We start from the raw sequence: 24,361 nt of genomic DNA, 5'->3' as shown, positions 1-24,361 counted from the left end.
CGGAGCACCAACGCTTTCTACGCTTCGTGATAGGAGACGACCATCTTCAGTTCGTGGCTCTGCCATTTGGTCTGGCGACAGCCCCTCGGGTGTTCACCAAGATCATGGCAGCAGTGGTAGCAGTCTTGCACTCTCACGGACACTCTGTGATCCCTTACTTGGACGATCTACTGGTCAAGGCACCCTCTCAGGAGGCATGCCAACTCAGCCTGAATTTTGCACTGGAGACTCTCCAGGCGTTCGGGTGGATCATCAACTTCCCAAAGTCAAATCTGTCACCGACCCAATCACTAACGTATCTTGGCATGGAGTTTCATACTCTCTCAGCGATAGTGAAGCTTCCGCTGGACAAGCAGCGGTCTCTACAGACTGGGGTGCAGGCTCTCCTTCAAAGTCAGTCGCACTCCTTAAGACGCCTCATGCACTTCCTCGGGAAGATGGTGGCGGCAATAGAGGCGGTTCCGTTTGCGCAGTTTCATCTGCGTCCACTTCAATGGGACATTCTCCGCCAATGGGACGGGAAGTCAACATCCCTGGACAGGAAAGTCTCCCTTTCCCAGACGGCCAAGGACTCTCTGCAGTGGTGGCTCCTTTCCACCTCATTATCACAGGGAAGATCCTTCCTACCACCGTCCTGGGCGGTGGTCACGACAGACGCGAGTCTGTCAGGGTGGGGAGCAGTGTTTCTCCACCACAGGGCTCAGGGTACGTGGACTCAGCAGGAGTCCATCCTTCAGATCAATGTTCTGGAAATCAGAGCAGTGTTTCTTGCCCTACTAGCCTTCCAGCAGTGGCTGGAAGGGAAGCAGATCCGAATTCAATCGGACAACTCCACAGCGGTGGCATACATCAATCACCAAGGGGGGACACGCAGTCGGCAAGCCTTCCAGGAAGTCCGGCGCATTATGATGTGGGTGGAAGCCACGGCCTCCACCATATCCGCAGTTCACATCCCCGGCGTAGAAAACTGGGAAGCAGACTTCCTCAGTCGCCAGGGCATGGACGCAGGGGAATGGTCCCTTCACCCGGACGTGTTTCAGGAAATCTGTCGCCGATGGGGAAGGCCGGACGTCGACCTAATGGCGTCCCGGCACAACAACAAGGTCCCAACCTTCATGGCACGGTCTCGCGATCAAAGAGCTCTAGCAGCAGACGCCCTAGTGCAAGATTGGTCGCAGTTCCGGCTCCCTTATGTGTTTCCACCTCTGGCACTCTTGCCCAGAGTGCTACGCAAGATCAGATCCGACTGCAGCCGCGTCATACTCGTCGCTCCAGACTGGCCGAGGAGGGCGTGGTATCCGGATCTGTGGCATCTCACGGTCGGCCAACCGTGGGCACTACCAGATCGACCAGACTTACTGTCCCAAGGGCCGTTTTTCCATCGGAATTCTGCGGCCCTGAACCTGACTGTGTGGCCATTGAGTCCTGGATCCTAGCGTCTTCAGGCTTATCCCAAGGGGTCGTTGCCACCATGAGACAGGCTAGGAAGCCCACGTCTGCTAAGATCTACCACAGAACGTGGAGGATATTCTTATCCTGGTGCTCTGCTCAGGGAGTGTCTCCCTGGCCATTTGCATTACCTACCCTTCTTTCTTTCCTGCAATCTGGGTTAGAAAAAGGTTTGTCGCTCGGCTCCCTTAAAGGACAAGTCTCGGCGCTATCCGTCTTTTTTCAGAGGCGTTTGGCACGCCTTCCTAAGGTGCGCACGTTCCTGCAGGGGGTTTGCCATATTGTACCCCCGTACAAGCGGCCGTTGGATCCATGGGATCTGAACAGGGTACTAGTTGCCCTCCAGAAGCCGCCCTTCGAGCCTCTGAGGGAGGTTTCACTCTCTAGACTATCACAGAAAGTGACTTTTCTAGTAGCGATCACATCTCTTCGGAGAGTCTGAGCTAGCAGCGCTGTCTTCCAAGGCTCCCTTCCTGGTCTTCCACCAGGACAAGGTAGTGCTGCGCCCCATTCAGGAGTTTCTCCCGAAGGTGGTATCCTCTTTTCATCTTAATCAGGATATCTCTTTGCCTTCGTTTTGCCCTCATGCAGTTCATCGGTATGAGAAGGATTTACATTTGTTAGATCTGGTGAGAGCACTCAGAATCTACATTTCCCGCACGGCGCCCCTGCGCCGTTCGGATGCACTCTTTGTCCTTGTCGCTGGTAAGCGCAAAGGGTCGCAGGCTTCTAAGGCCACCCTGGCTCGATGGATCAAAGAACCAATTCTTGAAGCCTACCGTTCTGCTGGGCTTCCGGTTCCATCAGGGCTGAAGGCCCATTCTACCAGAGCCGTGGGTGCGTCCTGGGCATTGCGACACCAGGCTACGGCTCAACAGGTGTGCCAGGCAGCTACCTGGTCGAGTCTGCACACTTTCACCAAACATTATCAGGTGCATACCTATGCTTCGGCGGACGCCAGCCTAGGTAGAAGAGTCCTGCAGGCGGCAGTTGCCTCCCCGTAGGGGAGGGCTGTCTTGCAGCTCTAACATGAGGTATTTCTTTACCCACCCAGGGACAGCTTTTGGACGTCCCAATCGTCTGGGTCTCCCAATAGAGCGCCGAAGAAGAAGGGAATTTTGTTACTTACCGTAAATTCCTTTTCTTCTAGCTCTTATTGGGAGACCCAGCACCCGCCCTGTTGTCCTTCGGGATTTTTGGTTTGTTTGCGGGTACACATGTTGTTCATGTTGAACGGTTTTCAGTTCTCCGATGTTACTCGGAGTGAATTTGTTTAAACCAGTTATTGGCTTTCCTCCTTCTTGCTTTTGCACTAAAACTGGTGAGCCAGTGATCCCACTGGGGGTGTATAGCCAGAAGGGGAGGGGCCTTACACTTTTTAGTGTAATTGCTTTGTGTGGCCTCCGGAGGCAGTGCTATACACCCAATCGTCTGGGTCTCCCAATAAGAGCTAGAAGAAAAGGAATTTACGGTAAGTAACAAAATTCCCTTCATCTCTGTTAGGAACGGCTGTATACCCTTTTCCCATATACCCTCATTGGTCACTCTCCTAAGAGACAACAGCATGTCGTCCACAAGGAGCAAAGCTACTAGGGCACAGACTTTTTTCGCGGCCTGTACCTCTTGTGGGGCTATGTTGCCTGCGGGATCCACCTACCCTCACTGTGATCAATGCTCGACCCCTGCCACGCTTGCTCAGCCGGAGCCTCGGGCACTTGTGGGCCCCTTGGCTCAGGTAGATCCCCCTGCTCCCCCTGAGCAGCCTGCAGGGACAGAGTCACCGTTGTTGGCCTCTTTTGCTGAGACACTCTCCCAGTCACTTTCTCAATCCATTGCAAAGTCTATGGACAAATGGTCATCTAAACTCCTGGAGGCATTGCAGTCCAGACCGGGCCCTTCACAGGCCCCGGCCCCTGTTAGTTTGTCTCCTCCAGGCCCCTCTCGGTCCACGCCGCAGCGCGCTCCCAGGATAGCCCCTAGGTCCCAGACGGAGGACTCCTGCCCGGATCGCAGCCCCAGGCCAGCTAAGCGGCCTCGCTGGTACTCTTCCCCGGCCTCCTCACGCTGCTCTGGATCCCAGCCTGATGACTCTCAGGAAGACGAGGCGGACGTGGGAGCTCAGGGCTCTGACCCTGACTTCACCCTTAACCTTGATGCCCCTGAGGGGGACGCCTTGGTAAATGAACTTATCTCGTCCATCAACCAGGTGTTGGATCTCTCACCCCCACCTCCTCCTGCGGAGGAGCCGGCTTCTCAGCAGGAGAAACACCAATTTCGATTCACCAAACGTACGCGCAATACGTTTTTTGATCACTCTAACTTCAGGGACGCTGTCCAGAAGCCCAGAGCGGTCCCGGACAAGCGCTTTGCTAAACGGCACACACACGCGTTATCCCTTTTCACCTGAAGTCGTTAAGGGCTGGGCACACTCCCCCAAGGTGGATCCTCCAGTCTCTAGATTGGCTGCTAGGTCCGTTGTGTCTGTTGCCGATGGCTCATCCCTGAAGGATGCCACTGACAGACGGATAGAGCTCTTGGTGAAGTCTATTTATGAGGCCACGGGCGCGTCTTTCGCCCCGGCCTTTGCGGCCGTGTGGGCTCTCCAAGCAATCTCGGCATGTCTGACTGAGATTAATGCCGTCACGCGGAATTCTGCTCCGCAGGTTTCTTTCTTGACCTCTCAGGCATCAGCATTTTCGTCCTACGCCATGAACGCCGTCCTGGACTCCGCTAGCCGTACGGCTGTGGCTTCCGCTAACTCCGTGGCAGTCCGTAGGGCCCTGTGGCTGCGCGAATGGAAAGATTTTGCTTCCAAAAGGTTCTTAACTGGTTTGCCTTTTTCTGGCGACCGTTTGTTTGGCAAACGATTGGATGAGATTATTAAAGAATCCTCGGGAAAGGACTCCTCCTTACCCCAGTCCAAACCTAAGAGACCCCAGCAGAGGAAAATCCAATCGAGGTTTCGGTCCTTTCGTCCCTCCACCAAGACCCAATCCTCTTCGTCCAACCGGCCGGAGAAAGGCCAGAGGAACTCCTATGCGTGGCGGTCCAAGTCAAGCCCCCAAAAGGCTGCGGGAGGCACCGCCTCCAAGACGGCCTCCACATGACTCTCGGCCTCATCTAGCCACATCCTCGGTCGGTGGCAGGCTCTCCCGCTTTGGCGACGCCTGGTGGCCACATGTTCAAGACCGATGGGTGAGAGACATTCTGTCTCATGGGTACAGGATAGAGTTCAGCTCTCGTCCTGCGACTCGTTTCTTCAGAACCTCACAGGCCGACGCACTTTTTCAGGCAGTGGACGCTCTAAGGATAGAAGGAGTTGTGATTCCCGTTCCCCTTCGGGAACGTGGTTGCGGATTTTACTCCAACTTGTTCGTGGTGCCGAAAAAGGACGGGTCATTCCGTCCCGTTCTGGACCTCAAGCTGCTCAACAGACATGTGAGAACCAGACGGTTTCGGATGGAATCTCTCCGCTCGGTCATCGCCTCGATGTCACAAGGAGACTTCCTAGCATCGATCGACATCAAAGATGCTTATCTCCATGTGCCGATCGCACCCGAACATCAACGTTTCCTGCGTTTCGCCATCGGGGACGAACATCTTCAGTTCGTGGCATTGCCTTTCGGCCTGGCGACAGCCCCACGGGTTTTCACCAAAGTCATGGCATCCGTCGTGGCGGTCCTGCACTCTCAGGGCCACTCGGTGATCCCTTACTTGGACGATCTCCTAGTCAGGGCCCCTTCTCGGGTGGCGTGTCAACAAAGTCTTACCGTCACTCTGGCAACTCTCCAGCAGTTCGGGTGGATCATCAATTTCCCGAAATCCAAGTTGACGCCGACCCAATCACTGACTTACCTCGGGATGGAGTTTCATACACAGCCAGCGTTAGTCAAGCTACCGCGGGACAAACAGCTTTCTCTGCAGGCGGGGGTGCAGTCACTTCTTCGGAGTCAGTCACACACCTTAAGGCGTCTCATGCACTTCCTGGGGAAGATGGTCGCAGCTATGGAGGCAGTGCCGTTCTCGCAATTCCATCTACGGCCACTCCAATGGGACATTCTTCGCAAATGGGACAATAGGGCTGCTTCCCTTGACAAGAACATCTCTTTCCCTCGCAACCAAAACATCACTTCAGTGGTGGCTCCTACCCACATCTCTGTCCCGGGGAAAATCCTTCCTACCCCCAACCTGGGCGTGGTCACCACGGACGCGAGCCTGTCGGGTTGGGGAGCGTTTTTTCTCCACCACAGGGCTCAAGGAACCTGGACTCCAATAGAATCGTCCCTTCAGGTCAATATCCTGGAGATAAGGGCAGTATATCTAGCCCTCTTGGCTTTCCATCGGTGGCTGGAGGGCAGGCAGATCCGAATCCAGTCGGACAACGCCACTGCCGTCGCCTACATCAACCACCAAGGCGGCACTCGCAGTCGTCAAGCCTTACAGGAAGTCCGGCGGATTCTGCAGTGGGTGGAAGACACAGACTCCACCATCTCCGCAGTTCACATCCCGGGCATAGAAAACTGGGAAGCAGATTTTCTTCGGCGCTCCATTGGGAGACCCAGACGATTGGGTGTATAGCACTGCCTCCGGAGGCCACACAAAGCATTACACTAAAAAGTGTAAGGCCCCTCCCCTTCTGGCTATACACCCCCAGTGGGATCACTGGCTCACCAGTTTTCTGCTTTGTGCGAAGGAGGTCAGACATCCACGCATAGCTCCACTGTTTAGTCAGCAGCAGCTGCTGACTATGTCGGATGGAAGAAAAGAGGGCCCATACTAGGGCCCCCAGCATGCTCCCTTCTCACCCCACTTGCGGTTTGTAAGGTTGAGGTACCCATTGCGGGTACGGAGGCGGGAGCCCACATGCTGTTTTCCTTCCCCATCCCCCTGAGGGGCTCTGAGGAAGTGGGATCTTACCGGCCTCCAAGCCCTGAGGCCGGGCTCCGTCCACAGACCCATTGAACCTGCTGGATAAGGAGCCGGGGTACCGTTCAGGGACAAGGCCCTGCAACATTCAGGTACTCTGTGTCCCCCTATGGACTGGCCGCGCACACTCCAGACTTGCTGGGTGTGCTAGTGCGCCGGGGACAGTAGCGCTGCGCGCTGGGGTTTGAGTCACTGCAGCTTGGCTGAGTGACTTTATGTGTTGGGAACTACCGCGCCGGCCGCTCCGGGAGCGGCGGCGCGGCTGGGACTTGTAGTGCGCCGGGGACTTAGCGCCGACCGTGCTTTTACGACGGCGGCACTTATAAATCTAGTCCCCGGCTTTTGCGGCCTAGCTCCGCTTCGTTCCCGCCCCCTCCCTGTCAATCAGGGAAGCGGACAAGCGTTGTGCAATCGTCAGCGCTGAGGGCTGGAGCCTTATTTACATGCTCCAGCCCTCTCACTGGGCACAGTGGGACGCAGGTTTCCCGCTTTTTGTCTGAGCACACCCAGGGCCCGCCCCCCCTCCACAGAGACGCCGGCAGCCATTCCTGCATGCAGTCTGGCTGGGGAACGGACACAGGCTCTGGGAGACCCAGACAAGGGATTTCTGGCGACCACACACCCGCGTTAAGCGGGCGGTAAGCAGCACATTCGTGCTGGCCCCACTAGTGCCACAGTGTTATTTGGTGTACTTTTTCCTGTACCAGATATATCTATATATATTGCACTGTAAGGTCGCTTCTTGGCTGTATACCCCTATTGCTCTGAGGAGACGACAACATGTCATCCGCAAAACGCAAGGGTGCCAAGACACAGGCTGTAAGCGCTGCTTGTGCCGCTTGTGGGGCTGATCTACCGGCAGGTTACAATGACCCCCATTGTGTGCAATGTTCGGTCCCTGTGCCACTTCGTCAGCCGGAGCCTATGGTGGTAGTGGCCCAGGCAGAGTCGCCGGTGAACCCTGTCCCGGTGACGGGGACAGAGTTTGCTGTTTTTGCTGACAGGATGTCTGTCACTATGACAAAAATCCTAGAGACCTTGCAGGCCAGGCCAGTTACTCAGTCCATGGACACTGCTGCGGCAATGTTCCCCGGTCCCCCTCAGTTGGAGTTAATCAGTGCTTCAAGGGGGTCCCAGGCATCTCAGCCTGACGGCTCTGATTCAGATGACAGTCCCAGGCAGCCTAAGCGTGCTCGCTGGGAGAGACCCCCCACGTCATCACGCGGATCAGGGTCTCAGCGAGAAGAGTCTCTACATGATGAGACAGAGGAGGGTGATCAGAAGTCTAATCCTGAAACCGCTCTCAATCTGGATACTCCTGATGGTGACGCCATGGTAAATGACCTTATAGCGGCCATCAATAGACTGTTGGATATTTCTCCCCCAGCCCCTTCTGCAGAGGAGGCAGCTGCACAGCAGGAGAAGTTCCATTTCAGGTATCCCAAGCCTAAACTGAGTACTTTTCTGGACCACGCTGACTTCAGAGAATCAGTCCAGAAACACCATGCCTACCCAGATAAGCGTTTCTCCAAACGTCTTAAGGATACACGTTATCCCTTTCCCCCTGACGTGGTCAAACGCTGGACCCAGTGTCCAAAGGTGGATCCCCCAATCTCCAGGCTTGCAGCTAGATCCATAGTTGCAGTGGAAGATGGGGCTTCACTTAAAGATGCCAATGACAGACAGATGGACCTTTGGTTAAAGTCTGTCTATGAAGCTATTGGCGCGTCGTTTGCTCCAGCATTCGCGGCCGTGTGGGCACTCCAAGCTATTTCAGCTGGCCTGGCACAGGTGGACTCTATCATATGTCCAGCAGTGCCGCGAGTAGCGTCCCTAACCTCGCAAATGTCTGCGTTTGCGACTTACGCTATCAACGCTGTCCTGGACTCTACAAGCCGTACCTCAATTGCGTCTGCCAACTCTGTTGTCTTGCGCAGAGCCTTGTGGTTAAAGGAATGGAAAGCGGATTCTGCTTCCAAAAAATGTTTAACCAGCTTGCCGCTATCTGTAGATAGACTGTTTGGTGAACAATTGGCTGAAATCATTAAGCAATCCAAGGGTAAGGACTCCTCCTTACCCCAGCCCAGATTAAGCAAACCTTAACAGAGGAAGTGGCAGTCGAGGTTTCGGTCCTTTCGAGGCTCCAGCAAGACCCATTTCTCCTCGTCCAAAGGGACTCAGAAGGAGCAAAGGAGCTCAGATTCCTGGCGGGCTCAGTCACGCCCCAAGAAAGCAACCGGAGGAACCGCTTCCAAGGCGGCTGCCTCATGACTTTCGGCCTCAGCCCTCCGCATCCTCGGTCGGTGGCAGGCTCTCCCGCTTTTGCGACATTTGGCTGCCACAGGTCAAAGACCGGTGGGTAGCAGACATTTTGTCTCACGGGTACAGGATAGAATTCAGTTCTCGTCCTCCGCCTCGGTTCTTCAGAACCTCCCCACATCCCGACCGAGCAGATGCCCTTCTGCAGGCGGTGTGCTCACTAAAAGCAGAAGGAGTGGTGATCCCTGTTCCTCTGCAGGAACAAGGGCAAGGTTTTTACTCCAATATCTTCGTGGTTCCAAAAAAGGACGGCTCGTTCCGTCCTGTTCTGGACCTAAAGCTGCTCAACAAGCATGTGAACGCCAGGCGGTTCCGGATGGAATCCCTCCGCTCTGTCATTGCCTCAATGTCTCAAGGAGATTTCCTTGCATCAATAGACATCAAAGATGCTTATCTCCACGTGCCGATTGCTACAGAGCACCAACGTTTCCTACGTTTCGTGATAGGAGACGACCATCTCCAGTTTGTAGCTCTGCCATTTGGTCTGGCGACAGCCCCACGGGTTTTCACCAAGGTCATGGCGGCAGTGGTAGCAGTCTTGCATTCTCAGGGTCATTCGGTGATCCCTTACTTAGACGATCTACTTGTCAAAGCACCCTCTCAAGAGGCATGCCAACACAGCCTGAATGTTGCGCTGGAGACTCTCCAGACTTTCGGGTGGATCATCAACTTTTCAAAGTCAAACCTGGCACCGACTCAATCACTAACGTATCTTGGCATGGAGTTTCATACTCTCTCAGCGATAGTGAAGCTTCCGCTGGACAAGCAGCGGTCTCTACGGACAGGGGTGCAGTCTCTCCTTCAGGGTCAGTCGCACCCCTTAAGGCGCCTCATGCACTTCCTAGGGAAGATGGTGGCAGCAATGGAGGCAGTCCCGTTCGCGCAGTTTCATCTGCGTCCACTTCAATGGGACATTCTCCGCCAGTGGGACGGGAAGACAACTTCCCTAGACAGGAAAGTCTCCCTTTCTCAGACGGCCAAGGATTCTCTGCTATGGTGGCTCCTTCCCACCTCATTAACGCAGGGAAGATCATTCCTGCCCCCATCCTGGGCAGTGGTCACGACAGACGCGAGTCTGTCAGGGTGGGGAGCAGTTTTTCTCCACCACAGGGCTCAAGGGACGTGGACTCAGCAGGAGTCCACCCTTCAGATCAATGTTCTGGAAATCAGGGCAGTGTATCTTGCCCTATTAGCCTTCCAGCAGTGGCTGGAAGGAAAGCAGATCCGAATTCAGTCGGACAACTCCACAGCGGTGGCATACATCAACCACCAAGGAGGGACACGCAGTCGGCAAGCCTTCCAGGAAGTCAGGCGAATTCTCATGTGGGTAGAGGAAAGAGCTTCCACCATATCAGCAGTTCACATCCCGGGCGTAGAAAACTGGGAAGCAGACTTCCTCAGTCGCCAGGGCATGGACGCAGGGGAATGGTCCCTTCACCCGGACGTGTTTCAGGAAATCTGCCGCCGCTGGGGGGTGCCGGACGTCGACCTAATGGCGTCTCGGCACAACAACAAGGTCCCGACCTTCATAGCGCGGTCTCGCGATCAAAGAGCTCTGGCGGCAGACGCCTTAGTGCAAGATTGGTCGCAGTTCCGGCTCCCTTATGTGTTTCCACCTCTGGCACTCTTGCCCAGAGTGTTACGCAAGATCAGATCCGATTGCGGCCGCGTCATACTAGTCGCCCCAGACTGGCCGAGGAGGTCGTGGTACCCGGATCTGTGGCATCTCACGGTCGGCCAACCGTGGGCACTACCAGACCGTCCAGACTTACTGTCCCAAGGGCCGTTTTTCCATCGGAATTCTGCGGCCCTGAACCTGACTGTGTGGCCATTGAGTCCTGGATCCTAGCGTCTTCAGGATTATCCCAAGGGGTCGTTGCCACCATGAGACAGGCTAGGAAGTCCACTTCTGCTAAGATCTACCACAGAACGTGGAAGATTTTCTTATCCTGGTGCTCTGCACAAGGAGTATCTCCCTGGCCATTCGCGTTACCTGTCTTTCTTTCCTTCCTGCAATCTGGGTTGGAAAAGGGCTTGTCGCTCGGCTCCCTTAAAGGGCAAGTCTCGGCACTATCCGTGTTTTTTCAGAAGCGTCTAGCACGACTTTCTCAGGTGCGCACGTTCCTGCAGGGGGTTTGTCATATCGTACCCCCGTACAGGCGGCCGTTAGATCCGTGGGATCTAAACAAGGTCCTTGTTACTCTCCAGAAGCCGCCCTTCGAGCCTCTGAGGGATGTGTCACTTTCTCGACTCTCACAGAAAGTGGCCTTTCTGGTAGCGGTCACGTCTCTTCGGAGAGTGTCTGAACTAGCAGCGCTGTCATCCAAAGCTCCTTTCCTGGTGTTCCACCAGGACAAGGTAGTGCTGCGTCCCATTCAGGAGTTTCTCCCTAAGGTGGTATCCTCTTTTCATCTTAATCAGGATATCTCCTTGCCTTCCTTTTATCCGCATGCAGTTCATCGGTATGAAAAGGATTTACATTTGTTGGATCTGGTGAGAGCACTCAGAATCTACATTTCCCGCACGGCGCCCCTGCGCCGCTCGGATGCACTCTTTGTCCTTGTCGCTGGTAAGCGCAAAGGGTCGCAGGCTTCCAAAGCCACCCTGGCTCGATGGATCAAAGAACCAATTCTTGAAGCCTACCGTTCTGCTGGGCTTCCGGTTCCATCAGGGCTGAAGGCCCATTCTACCAGAGCCGTGGGTGCGTCCTGGGCATTACGACACCAGGCTACGGCTCAACAGGTGTGCCAGGCAGCTACCTGGTCGAGTCTGCACACTTTCACCAAACATTATCAGGTGCATACCTATGCTTCGGCGGACGCCAGCCTAGGTAGAAGAGTCCTGCAGGCGGCAGTTGCCTCCCCGTAGGGGAGGGCTGTCTTTGCAGCTCTAACATGAGGTATTTCTTTACCCACCCAGGGACAGCTTTTGGACGTCCCAATCGTCTGGGTCTCCCAATGGAGCGCCGAAGAAGGGAATTTTGTTACTTACCGTAAATTCCTTTTCTTCTAGCTCCTATTGGGAGACCCAGCACCCGCCCTGTTGTCCTTCGGGATTTTTGGTTGTTTTTCGGGTACACATGTTGTTCATGTTGAATGGTTTTCAGTTCTCCGATGTTACTTCGGAGTGAATTTGTTTAAACCAGTTCTTGGCTTTCCTCCTTCTTGCTTTTGCACTAAAACTGGTGAGCCAGTGATCCCACTGGGGGTGTATAGCCAGAAGGGGAGGGGCCTTACACTTTTTAGTGTAATGCTTTGTGTGGCCTCCGGAGGCAGTGCTATACACCCAATCGTCTGGGTCTCCCAATAGGAGCTAGAAGAAAAGGAATTTACGGTAAGTAACAAAATTCCCTTCTTCTCAGTCATCAGGGCATGGACGCGGGGGAATGGTCTCTTCACCCAGACGTGTTTCGAGAGATCTGTCACCGCTGGGGAACGCCGGACGTCGATCTCATGGCGTCACGACACAACAAGAAGGTCCCGGCCTTTATGGCACGGTCCCAGGATCACAGAGCTCTGGCAGCGGACGCTTTGGTCCAGGATTGGTCGCAATTTCGACTGCCATACGTGTTTCCCCCTCTGGCGATGCTGCCCAGGGTACTATGCAAAATACGGTCCGAATGCCGTCGCACCATTCTTGTCGCGCCAGACTGGCCGAGGCGGTCGTGGTATCCGGATCTGTGGCATCTCACGGTGGGTCAACCGTGGGCACTTCCAGACCGCCCAGACTTGCTGTCACAAGGCCCGTTTTTCCATCTGAATTCTGTGGCCCTCAACCTGACTGTGTGGCCATTGAGTCCTGGCTCCTAGCGTCTTCAGGGTTATCTCAGGATGTCATTGCCACCATGAGACAGGCCAGGAAACCAACGTCCGCCAAGATATATCACAGGACTTGGCAAATCTTCCTATCCTGGTGCTCTGATAACTGTTTCCCTCCATGGCCGTTTGCATTACCCACATTTCTTTCATTCCTACAATCTGGAATGGACAAAGGTTTGTCCCTCGGCTCTCTCAAGGGCCAAGTGTCGGCGCTCTCCGTGTTTTTTTCAAACGCGTCTAGCCAGTCTTCCGCAGGTCCGCACGTTCCTGCAGGGGGTTTGCCACATGGTTCCACCTTACAAACGTCCGTTGGAACCTTGGGATCTTAACAGGGTCCTGACGGCTCTTCAAAAGCCGCCTTTTGAACCGCTGCGGGATGTCTCTCTCTCCCGTCTTTCTCAGAAGGTGGCCTTCCTGGTGGCAGTCACATCTCTTCGCAGAGTTTCTGAGCTTGCAGCGCTGTCATGCAAAGCTCCCTTCCTGGTTTTCCACCAAGATAAGGTGGTTCTGCGTCCTGTCTCGGAATTTCTCCCTAAGGTGGTATCCCCTTTTCATCTAAATCAGGATATCTCCTTGCCTTCCTTTTGCCCTAATCCAATTCACCAGTGTGAAAAGGATTTGCACTCTTTGGATCTAGTGAGAGCACTCCGGTTCTACGTGTCTCGTACGGCGCCCCTGCGCCGTTCAGACGCGGTCTTTGTCCTTGTCGCTGGCCAGCGTAAGGGATCTCAGGCCTCCAAGTCAACCTTGGCTCGGTGGATCAAGGAACCGATTCTTGAGGCCTACCGTACTTCTGGGCTTCTGCTCCCTTCAGGGTTGAAAGCCCATTCTACCAGAGCCGTAGGTGCGTCCTGGGCATTGCGGCACCGGGCGACTGCTCAGCAGGTGTGTCAGGCAGCTACGTGGTCTAGTCTACACACTTTCACAAAGCACTATCAAGTGCATACCTATGCTTCGGCAGACGCCAGTCTAGGTAGGCGAGTCCTCCAGACGGCGGTTGCCACATGTAAGAGGGGGCCGTTTTCGGCTCTTTTTATTGAGGTATTGTTTTACCCACCCAGGGACTGCTCTTGGACGTCCCAATTGTCTGGGTCTCCCAATGGAGCGACAAAGAAAAAGGGAATTTTGTTTACTTACCGTAAATTCCTTTTCTTCTAGCTCCTATTGGGAGACCCAGAACCCGCCCCTGTGCCCTTCGGGCTGGTTGTTCTTTTGTGTACACATGTTGTTGATGTTGATTTGTTCTTGGGTTCATGGTCTTCAGTTCTCCGAACATCCTTCTGATTGAATTTACCCTAGACCAATTTTTATGTTTTCTCCTTCCTGCTTTTGCACCAAACTGCGGAGCCCGTGATCCATGGGAGGGTGTATAGGCAGAGGGGAGGGGTTACACTTTTTTAAAAGTGTAATACTTTGTGTGGCCTCCAGAGGCAGAAGCTATACACCCAATTGTCTGGGTCTCCCAATAGGAGCTAGAAGAAAAGGAATTTACGGTAAGTAAACAAAATTCCCTTTTTTTTCGCCATTCTTTCGCGAGCTGTAACTTTATTTATTTTTCCAGCAATTTAGCCATGTGAGGTCTTGTTTTTTGTGGAACGAGTTGAACCTTTAAATAAAACTATTAGTTTACCATAGTGTACTGGAAAACTGCAAAAAAAAATCTAAATGCAGAAAAATTGCAAAATAAGTGTGATTGCATGATTGTTTTTGAGATATTTTATTTACTGTGTTCACTATATGGTAAAACTGATGTCAGTGTGATGCCTGAGGTCTGTGCGAGTTTGTAGACACCAAACATGTAAGTTTACTTTAATCTAAGGGGTTTAACAAAGGAAAAAAAAAAAGTTTGCCCAAAAGTGGCGTACGTTTTGCGCCATTTTCCGCTACCCGTAGTGTTTTCGTTTTTTGGGATCTAGAACTCAGTGACTATTTTGTGCGTCTTGAGCTGACATTTTTAACGGTACTATTTTTGCGCAGATGTTGCGTTTTGATCACCTGTTATTGCATTTTGCACAAAATTTGCCGTGACCAAAAAACGTAATTTTGGTGATGGGAATTTTTTTGCTGCTACGCCGTTTACCGATCAGATTAATTGATTTTATATTTTGAGAGGGTATTTCTGAATGCGGCGATAAAAAAAATATACATATATTTGTTATTTTTTTTTTAACCCTCTTATTTTCAATGGGGCGAAAAGGGGAGTGATTTGATCTTCTTCTCGTCTTTTTTTTTTTTTTTTTTTTTTTACCAGTCCCCCTAGGGGATCATAATGATCAGCAGTCTGATAGCTCTTCATATCTGCTGATCACAGCTACATAGCTGTGAACACCAGATATTCTCATCTCCTGTCTCAAACAGCTTGCGGCCATGTGAAACAGGAAGTGAGTCATGTGAGCTACAGGAGTCATCACATGAGCCTGTGCTACCATGACATCTATCGGATCCACGGGATCATGTCATGTGACTTCCTGTGTCGGGCTGTAAGTAAAGTTTTTGTGTGATCGCGATTATATTGGTGCTGTCACATATTGACAGCACTATTTATTTGGTTAAAAGGCACAGGAGGTAAGCTATTCCACTTGTGCCTGGCAGGCACACGTCAGATGTACAAAATCAGCTGACATGTGTGCTGATCGCCGCAGGCTACTTACAGCAGTCTGCGGGGATTAACACTATGACTGCTAGGATATTACCGCCTGCGGTCGTTAAGGGGTGGTGCGTCAGCCACAAAAACCCCGGAGCAGCGTAGAGGGTAAATGTCAGAGGACGACATGGAGGAAATGCAGGAAAACCTAACTCTACGTCAGGTGTCAGAAGTTTCTACAGGACATCTCAGTTTGTAAGTACATTCTGAGCTTATTCTTCAGGTTTAATGATAGAAGAGTAACATGTATATTGTTTCTAAGCTTCTTCAACACAATATGGGTTTTAATTGACTTGCTAATATCAAACTATGTAATGATGCGTGTACCTGAGCAGCTCGTGTGTGTAAAATATGTATATACAGTCAGGGCCAGAAATATTTGGACAGTGACACAAGTTTTGTTATTTTAGCTGTTTACAAAAACATGTTCAGAAATAAAATTATATATATAATATGGGCTGAAAGTGCACACTCCCAGCTGCAATATGAGAGTTTTCACATCCAAATCGGAGAAAGGGATTAGGAATCATAGCTCTGTAATGCATAGCCTCCTCTTTTTCAAGGGACCAAAAGTAATTGGACAAGGGACTCTAAGAGCTGCAATTAACTCTAAAGGCGTCTCCCTCGTTAACCTGTAATCAATGAAGTAGTTAAAAGGTCTGGGGTTGATTACAGGTGTGTGGTTTTGCATTTGGAAGCTGTTGCTGTGATCAGACAACATGCGGTCTAAGGAACTCTCAATTGAGGTGAAGCAGAACATCCTGAGGCTGAAAAAAAAGAAAAAATCCATCAGAGAGATAGCAGACATGCTTGGAGTAGCAAAATCAACAGTCGGGTACATTCTGAGAAAAAAGGAATTGACTGGTGAGCTTGGGAACTCAAAAAGGCCTGGGCGTCCATGGATGACAACAGTGGTGGATGATCGCCGCATACTTTCTTTGGTGAAGAAGAACCCGTTCACAACATCAACTGAAGTCCAGAACACTCTCAGTGAAGTAGGTGTATCTGTCTCTAAGTCAACAGTAAAGAGAAGACTCCATGAAAGTAAATACAAAGGGTTCACATCTAGATGCAAACCATTCATCAATTCCAAAAATAGACAGGCCAGAGTTAAATTTGCTGAAAAACACCTCATGAAGCCAGCTCAGTTCTGGAAAAGTATTCTTTGGACAGATGAGACCAAGATCAACCTGTACCAGAATGATGGGAAGAAAAAAGTTTGGAGAAGAAAGGGAACGGCACATGATCCAAGGCACACCACATCCTCTGTAAAACATGGTGGAGGCAACGTGATGGCATGGGCATGCATGGCTTTCAATGGCACTGGGTCACTTGTGTTTATTGATGACATAACAGCAGACAAGAGTAGCCGGATGAATTCTGAAGTGTACCGGGATATACTTTCAGCCCAGATTCAGCCAAATGCCGCAAAGTTGATCGGACGGCGCTTCATAGTACAGATGGACAATGACCCCAAGCATACAGCCAAAGCTACCCAGGAGTTCATGAGTGCAAAAAAGTGGAACATTCTGCAATGGCCAAGTCAATCACCAGATCTTAACCCAATTGAGCATGCATTTCACTTGCTCAAATCCAGACTTAAGATGGAAAGACCCACAAACAAGCAAGACCTGAAGGCTGCGGCTGTAAAGGCCTGGCAAAGCATTAAGAAGGAGGAAACCCAGCGTTTGGTGATGTCCATGGGTTCCAGACTTAAGGCAGTGATTGCCTCCAAAGGATTCGCAACAAAATATTGAAAATAAAAATATTTTGTTTGGGTTTGGTTTATTTGTCCAATTACTTTTGACCTCCTAAAATGTGGAGTGTTTGTAAAGAAATGTGTACAATTCCTACAATTTCTATCAGATATTTTTGTTCAAACCTTCAAATTAAACGTTACAATCTGCACTTGAATTCTGTTGTAGAGGTTTCATTTCAAATCCAATGTGGTGGCATGCAGAGCCCAACTCGCGAAAATTGTGTCACTGTCCAAATATTTCTGGACCTAACTGTATATACACCTTTTGAAGAACAATGCATATTGTCGTACTTTTGTTTCCTACTTCATGTGTGTGTAAATATTTGCGGTTTGGGCCCCATTCCCCCCTTCCCCCCCCCCCCCAAGTGTTTGGGAGAATTAGGGTCTTTTGCTCATCCATTCAGCATACTAGAGAGTAAAGACAAGTTGGCCGCACATACCCAAGGCTATTTTAAATGATAGAAGTTAAGAATGACAGATAATGTTACAGGTCCTGTTAAATCTTGAGACGTGTGTGTGTGTGTGTGTGTGTGTATAATATTATATGCGGCCTTCACGTGACCTCGTATCCTGCCCTTATGTCATGAAGCTAGCTGTACCTCTGTAAAACATCATTCAAGATGAATATGCAGCCTCATGTTTGATGACCTGGGGATACAAAGAGTGTGTCCCTGCCTGCCCTCGACCTGACTTTACTTTATTTACATAGATTGTGTTTTTACAGAATAATTAATGTAGCTTTATAGAGCTCCCATAACAGTGCCAGCCAGAGAGTCCACCATCATTCTTTCCTGTCCCCGGTCCCATGTGGCACAGCTTCTTTAGAACATGGGGGATACACAGACTGGCATCTTAGCCCACATGAGACCCCAGGGCTGGCAGTTGTGTCCCCTGGTGGTACTGTATTGGGATGTTATATCTGCCATATCTACTCTTTAAGCTGTAAATAGACTTCACCAATGCCCACCTTCTAAATGTGATTGTCTGGGGGTTTTTTTGTTTTTTTTTCTTTTCTATAGCGCGCTGCCCTCGGACCAAATGTTACCAGGATCACCTTAGAATCATTTCTTGCTTGGAAGAAAAGAAAGCGGCAAGATCGAATAGTAAAAGCTGAAGAGGAAATGGAAAGGAGAAAGGCAGACTTCAAAGCCGGAAAATCACTGGGGGTAGGTATTCCTTTATTTTAGAGTTTAATGTGCATTGCTCAAAGTTTCTGTCATGGTGAACCTGTATTTTTCCCATTCATAGATTAGTGGCCGTGAAGTATTTGAATTTAGACCCGAGCTTGTGAATGATGACGATGAAGAGGCCGACGACACACACTACATTGCTGAGACGGATGAAGATGATGTAAGCGTACAGTCCTGGGATTGCTTTTATATGTATATGACACAATCTGGAACTATATACTGTGTGTGTGTCTATTTAGATAGATATATATGTATAGATATATTTATCTATATCTAGACACACTCACTCACTTGAAAACACTGCATATAACATTAGTTAGCTCCTCAAACTGCCCAAAATGCGCCAAGGACCCAGTCAGTCAGGTGTACAATTTCCCTGTCAGATCTTACTAGCCTGGAACAGTTAAACTGCTTAACCCCTTCAGCCCCTGGGCACTTTCCGTTTTTGCGTTTTTGTTTTTTGCTCCCCTTCTTCCGAGAGGCGTAACTTTTTTATTTTTCCATCAATCTTGCCATATGAGGGCTTGTTTTTTGCGGGACGAGTTGTACTTTTAAATGAAACCATAAGTTTTACCATATAGTGTGGAAAACGGCAAAAAAATTCCAAGTACGGAAAAATTGCAAAAAAAGTGGGATTGTACAATAGTTTTTGGGATATTTTATTCACCGTGTTCACTATATGGTAAAACTGATGTGTGGGTATGATGCCTCAGGTCGGTGCGAGTTTGTAGACACCAAACATGTATAGGTTTACTTGTATCTAAGGGGTTAAAAAAAATTCACAAGCTTGTCCAAAAAACGTGGTGCACGTTTTGCGCCATTTTCCAAAACCCGTAGCGTTCTCATTTTTCAGGATCTGAGGCTCAGTGATGGCTTATTTTTTGCGTCTCGACCTGACGTTCTTAACGGTACCATTTTTGCGCAGATGCTACGTTTTGATCGCCTGTTATTGCATTTTGCGCAAAATTTGCGGCGACCAAAAAACGTAATTTTGGCGTTTGGAATTTTTTTGCCGCTGCGCCGTTTACTGATCAGATTCATTGATTTTATATTTTGATAGATCGGGCATTTCTGAACGTGGCGATACCAAATGTGTGTATTTTTATTTTTTTAACCCTTTAATTTTCAATGGGGTGAAAGGGGGGTGATTTGAACTTTTAGGTTTTTTTATTTTTTTTTAATTTTTTAAAACTATTTTTTTTTACTTTTTTTTTTTTTTTTTATTTTACTAGTCCCCCTAGTGGGCTATTGCGATCAGCAATCCGATCGCTCTGCACTATCTGCAGATCTCAGCTACAGAGCTGAGAACTGCAGATTTGCTGCTTCACTTTCAATGCCGGCTGTATTCCGGCATTGAGAGGAAGTGACTCATGTTAGCTACAGGCGTCATCACATGACCCTGTGCTACCATGGCAACCGCCGAAAGTCACGTGATCATGTCATGTGACTTCCGGTGGGGGCGGGGTAAGTCACTGTCATGGCGGCGCCCATATACATATCGCTGCCAAGCCTTTGGCAGCGAAATGTAAGGGGTTAATGGCCGCGGGTGGAAGCGATTCCACCCGCGGCTAGCAGGCACACATATCAGCTGTTGATAACAGCTGATATGTGCGCGTCTCGCCGCCGCCTGCCGGCGGCAGGGGGCGGGGCTTACCGGCACACGATCCATGACGTATCTAGTACGTTATAGGTCGTTAAGGGGTTAATACAAGTCTGGTATTAGACCAAGGTTTCTGTTCTGTTCAGAAGCCACATCGCTATAAGCAGCAATATACTGGCACTGATTAATTGACTTTTGGCCATTCCTTGATCTGTCCAAAGCTTATAGTAAGAGGAGGTGGAGGAGATGCGCTGCGAGCATCACCTACTGTGAATAGTGGAGCATGTGTTTTATTTACTGTATATAGAGGTGTTACCTGACATTGTCATTCTGTCTATAATAATAATGAGCCTACTGAAAAGTTATCTGCACAGAACAATGTGCCTAAACCGCAGTTAGCATCCACATGTTTGGCATTGTTGTAATGAGGAAGTTCGCTCATCTATGTGCAGTGTGTCTGTGCTTCTGGAGACAATGTACGGGCACTACAGGGAGTAATCTGCAAAACTGCGTTTGACTTAATGGGTGTTTTCCTAAGACAGAATTGTCCCTACTTCTATAAATGAATTCTCAGAGTGGTGTAATATCCAAAATGTGGACACTTGAGGGAATTTCTTCTGTTCTGGCATTTAGGGGCTCTCCAAATTTAATCACCAAAGTCCACTTACTTATGAACACTTCTATGCAATCTGATTGAACACAAACTTGACACCGTTTTACCGGCCAAGGATGAAGTGAATTAATACAATATCATCAATGAAAAAATATATTTTATTAAAAAACTCACGAATATACACTTTCAAACAAGAGAGCCACCTGGGGGGCACATGGTTCCAGATTATCTACATATCATATCAATCCTATACATATATATACCATATCAAGGTTAAATCCAAGAAACTGGATAATTGCACTCAATATTTATACATAAATACTTATTCAAATTTAAGAGTCACATCCAGAGTCTGTTTACATTAACCTACAGTGTATAACAAAGAATGATTGCAAGCAGTCCTCAATTACTCATTCAGACATATGTGACTACTTTTAGTGCGCATATCACCGCTGCTGCCCGATATATATGAACACCTACTCTTCTTGCCTTCATCAGCGCAAAAAAAATGAGGTAGACAAGTATAGATTCCTCTAACGTTATATTAGGGCTATCATACGCACAGCTGAATTGTCCATCAATACATCAATATCAGCATCCCCTGATTTATATGTAAAAAACTATTCAACTGCTGCGTCTCCGTCATTAAATGACGACTGATCCCCACAAATCACGCTGATGATGCAAGGGCACTCATACCCCTGGATAGTATAACATATGATAGGGCAAACCAGCAGTGACAAGCGTTCCAAATAGATTATTGAAATACACTTAAATAGGTGAAATTTAAGGATGGATACTTACATTGTTAACTGAATTATCTGGCCATGCGTCCCACGCACCCCTGACGTACGTTTCGCCGCTGCTTTTTCAAAAGGGGGCGTGTCAGGGTGGGGAACGTTCGTGTTTATATAGTGTAAACCAGCGGGTAATTATCGCGTCTCATAAAGATGACAGCCCATACACGTGCGGGCTATTTCCGGTGTATGTCGGCGCATAATACTGATTCTGCTTCCCTCATTACAGAGGGACTTCCGGACTGCGCGCGCTGACCCACAAGCGTCATCACGCTCTAGGTCACATGATGCGCACACGTCATGAAGTCCGAGGGGCAAAAAACAGTGCATGCGCACTACCGATTAATACAGTCTGTCATCGCTGTGTATTTGGTTTCACATATAGAGGCGCATACACACATTCAAAGCGCAACATTGCATTGAAGATTTACATTATACGGAGGGTGGTCAATGCAGCATCAAAGATTGTCGCTGTGTATCAAAAACCTCATTTTCTCAAAACATTAAATTTATACCATTCTGAAGGCTACATCAGCGATCCTCCCGTACATACAAATCTTATACAGATCAGGACAGATTACAAATTGCCTCCACTGAACCTTATCATATACAGTCATATTATCAAAAATACTCAAACATTAAATATAGACGCGTCAATTTAGTCCAGAGCAAATTACCAGTTTTCTGGCAAACATAACAAGCATTACTTCTTAGTATAACTTTCAGTTCACTTATAATGACTATAGTATCATTTATTCAAATACAGATACCATCATACAGCGGATGCTACAACAATATTTCACATATACAAAACATTATACTGTTGTATTATTACAATTCTATCCTCGTCGCTTGTTTCCTGATTAATTCGCATTATTGTTATTCCTCAAGGTTTCGACATCACCTCCGATCTCATAAATTCATCTTGCATGCGTTCACCTATTCTCATCAGTAGTCAAATGCAATGTATAACATTAATTCCTTGGCTGGAAAAATGAATAAAATGAAATTTAAATCAAAACCACTTACAAGAAACACTTTAAAAACATAACCCACACCTAAAAACAACCACAGAGTCTTGCAGGTATACACGATCTTATTCCCGCATGTAAAGAGCCAACATATACATCTATATCTGTATCAAGATTTATGAATTTTTATTCGAAGATATTAACCTTCCACTATACATATATTTCTCACATGATAACCCAAGGAGGAAGGAAAAATGAGGGGGGGGGGGGGGGGGAGGGGAGAAGGAGAGGAAGGGAGGGGGGGGGGGGGGGAGGGGAGAAGGAGAGGAAGGGAGGGGGGGGGGAAGGGGAGAAGGAGAGGGAGGGGGGGGGGGAAGGGGAGAAGGAGAGGAAGGGGGGGGGAAGGGGAGAAGGAGAGGAAGGGAGGGGAGGGGGGGGGGAGAAGGAGAGGAAGGGAGGGAGGGGGGGGGAGAAGGAGAGGAAGGGGGGGGAAGGGGAGAAGGAGAGGAAGGGAGGGGAGGGGGGGGGGAGAAGGAGAGGAAGGGGGGGGGAAGGGGAGAAGGAGAGGAAGGGGGGGGAGGGGGGGGGAGGGGGGGAGGAAGAAAGGGAGGGGAGGGGGGGAAGGGGGAAAGGGGAAGAAAAAGATGGGGGAGGATCACAGAAAGGAGCCAAATCCACTACTTTCATAGAGCCCCCTGGGGGCCATGGAACCCAACCGATAAATCCATTTACATTCTAGCCTCGCTAAGGCGAGGCCTAAATCGCCACCCCTCGGGCCCCAAATTAATCTGATCTATAACACGAAATTTTAACCCTCTAGGGTTACATCCATGGAACCGGTGGAAGTGGCGCGGCAATGTTTTCAATGTTGACGGGTCTTTGGCTACCTTTGCATTCCGAATGTCCTTGAGATGTTCCAGGGCACGAACCTTAAATTCTCTTGTCGTTAAACCGATATAGATCTTTGCACAAGGACATTCGGCTTGATATATAATGCCACTAGATGCTCTCCAAATTTAGTCTGCAAAATATTCTAGGAAAATCTGTGCTGTAAATGTCCAATGGCGCTCCTTCCCTTCGAGTCCTGCCGTGTGGTCAACACTACTGTATAGTACAATATGGGGTATTGCCACATTTAGGAGAAATTGTAGAACACATCATGGGCCTGTTGTATAGATTACTCTTGTGAAAATTGGAAATCTGGGGCTTAAACAACATTTTAGTGATTTTAAAATGTAATTATTTTTTTTCTTCACCGCCCAATAGTATAACATTTTGTGACACCTGTAATGTCAGTATGCTCCCTGCACCCCTGGATGAATTCATTGAGGGGTGCAGTTTGTAAAATGGGTCAATTGTGGGGGGTTTCTGCTGTTCTGCCACCTCAGGGGCTCTGACAATGGACATGGTACCCCCAAGTCATTCCAACTAAATCTGAAGTCCAATATGGCGCTCCTTCCCTTTTTAGCTTTGCACTGTACCGCAAAAGAAGCTCCTGATTACATCGAGGGTATTGGTGCACACAGGAAAAATTTACACAACAAACTGTGGTCTATTTCTCTGACGCCTCATTGGGGGACACAGGACCATGGGTGTTATGCTGCCTATCCTTAGGAGGACACTAAGTAGATGCAAAAGCATAGCTCCTCCTCTGCAGTATACACCTCCTGGCCGGGCCAGGCAGCCTCAGTTTTAGCTTAGTGTCTGTAGGAGGCACTTCCTTTCAAGGTTTATTTTTTGAGGGCGACTGTTTCCTTTTGGGACCGATCTCCCACTGCCATCAACGGGCGGGAACGTGGAGTTTCGCCTCCATGTACCCCCTCCTGCGACGCTGGATCCTAGGCTGGACGACGGGTTCAACAGACACCGATTTTCCAAAGCCCAGGGTAGAGGCACAATTCCTCAGCCCATCTTTGCAGGCTCTGAGTTAAATATGGCACCTGTGTGACCGGACACAGAAAGCTGACTCTGCTATTTTCACTGCCTGGACTGAAGCAGTGTTTAAGGTGAGATCCCCCCCTGACTGGTTTCCCAGACAAAGGGAGAAAAGACTGTGCAGGGAAGGCTACCAGGACTGCTGAATTTACAGTATTTATTATGAGAAAGTCCCTTGCTGATTGCAAGGAGGAGAGCCCCAGGAATCCTGAACACAGTGTTAACTTTTCTCTAGCATGCTGGCTGGAGGAGGGGGGAAGTCCCTCGCTGTTTGCAGAAAGTCCTGCACAGATAATTTACCGGTGGCAGGGGGAGGGTCCAGAGCTCAGGGACTCACGCT

At 49.5% G+C, this 24,361-nt stretch overlaps 1 protein-coding gene across 1 annotated transcript in view; it reads left to right on the top strand.

Annotated features, from left to right (window-relative positions):
• The window catches only part of ZC3H15 (zinc finger CCCH-type containing 15), a 112,740-nt gene that overhangs the window by 63,857 nt on the left and 24,522 nt on the right, over positions 1–24,361 (top strand). The window contains exons 7-8 of the mRNA XM_075319063.1: positions 17,935–18,081; positions 18,164–18,265. Coding sequence (XP_075175178.1) covers positions 17,935–18,081; positions 18,164–18,265 — 249 coding nt within the window. The remainder of the gene's footprint in view (positions 1–17,934; positions 18,082–18,163; positions 18,266–24,361) is intronic.

This window comes from Anomaloglossus baeobatrachus, chromosome 7, assembly GCF_048569485.1.
Source record: "Anomaloglossus baeobatrachus isolate aAnoBae1 chromosome 7, aAnoBae1.hap1, whole genome shotgun sequence".
NCBI lineage: Eukaryota > Metazoa > Chordata > Amphibia > Anura > Aromobatidae > Anomaloglossus > Anomaloglossus baeobatrachus.
The sequence above is the reverse complement of the archived record's forward strand: the minus strand, read 5'-3'. Positions and strand labels throughout refer to the sequence as shown.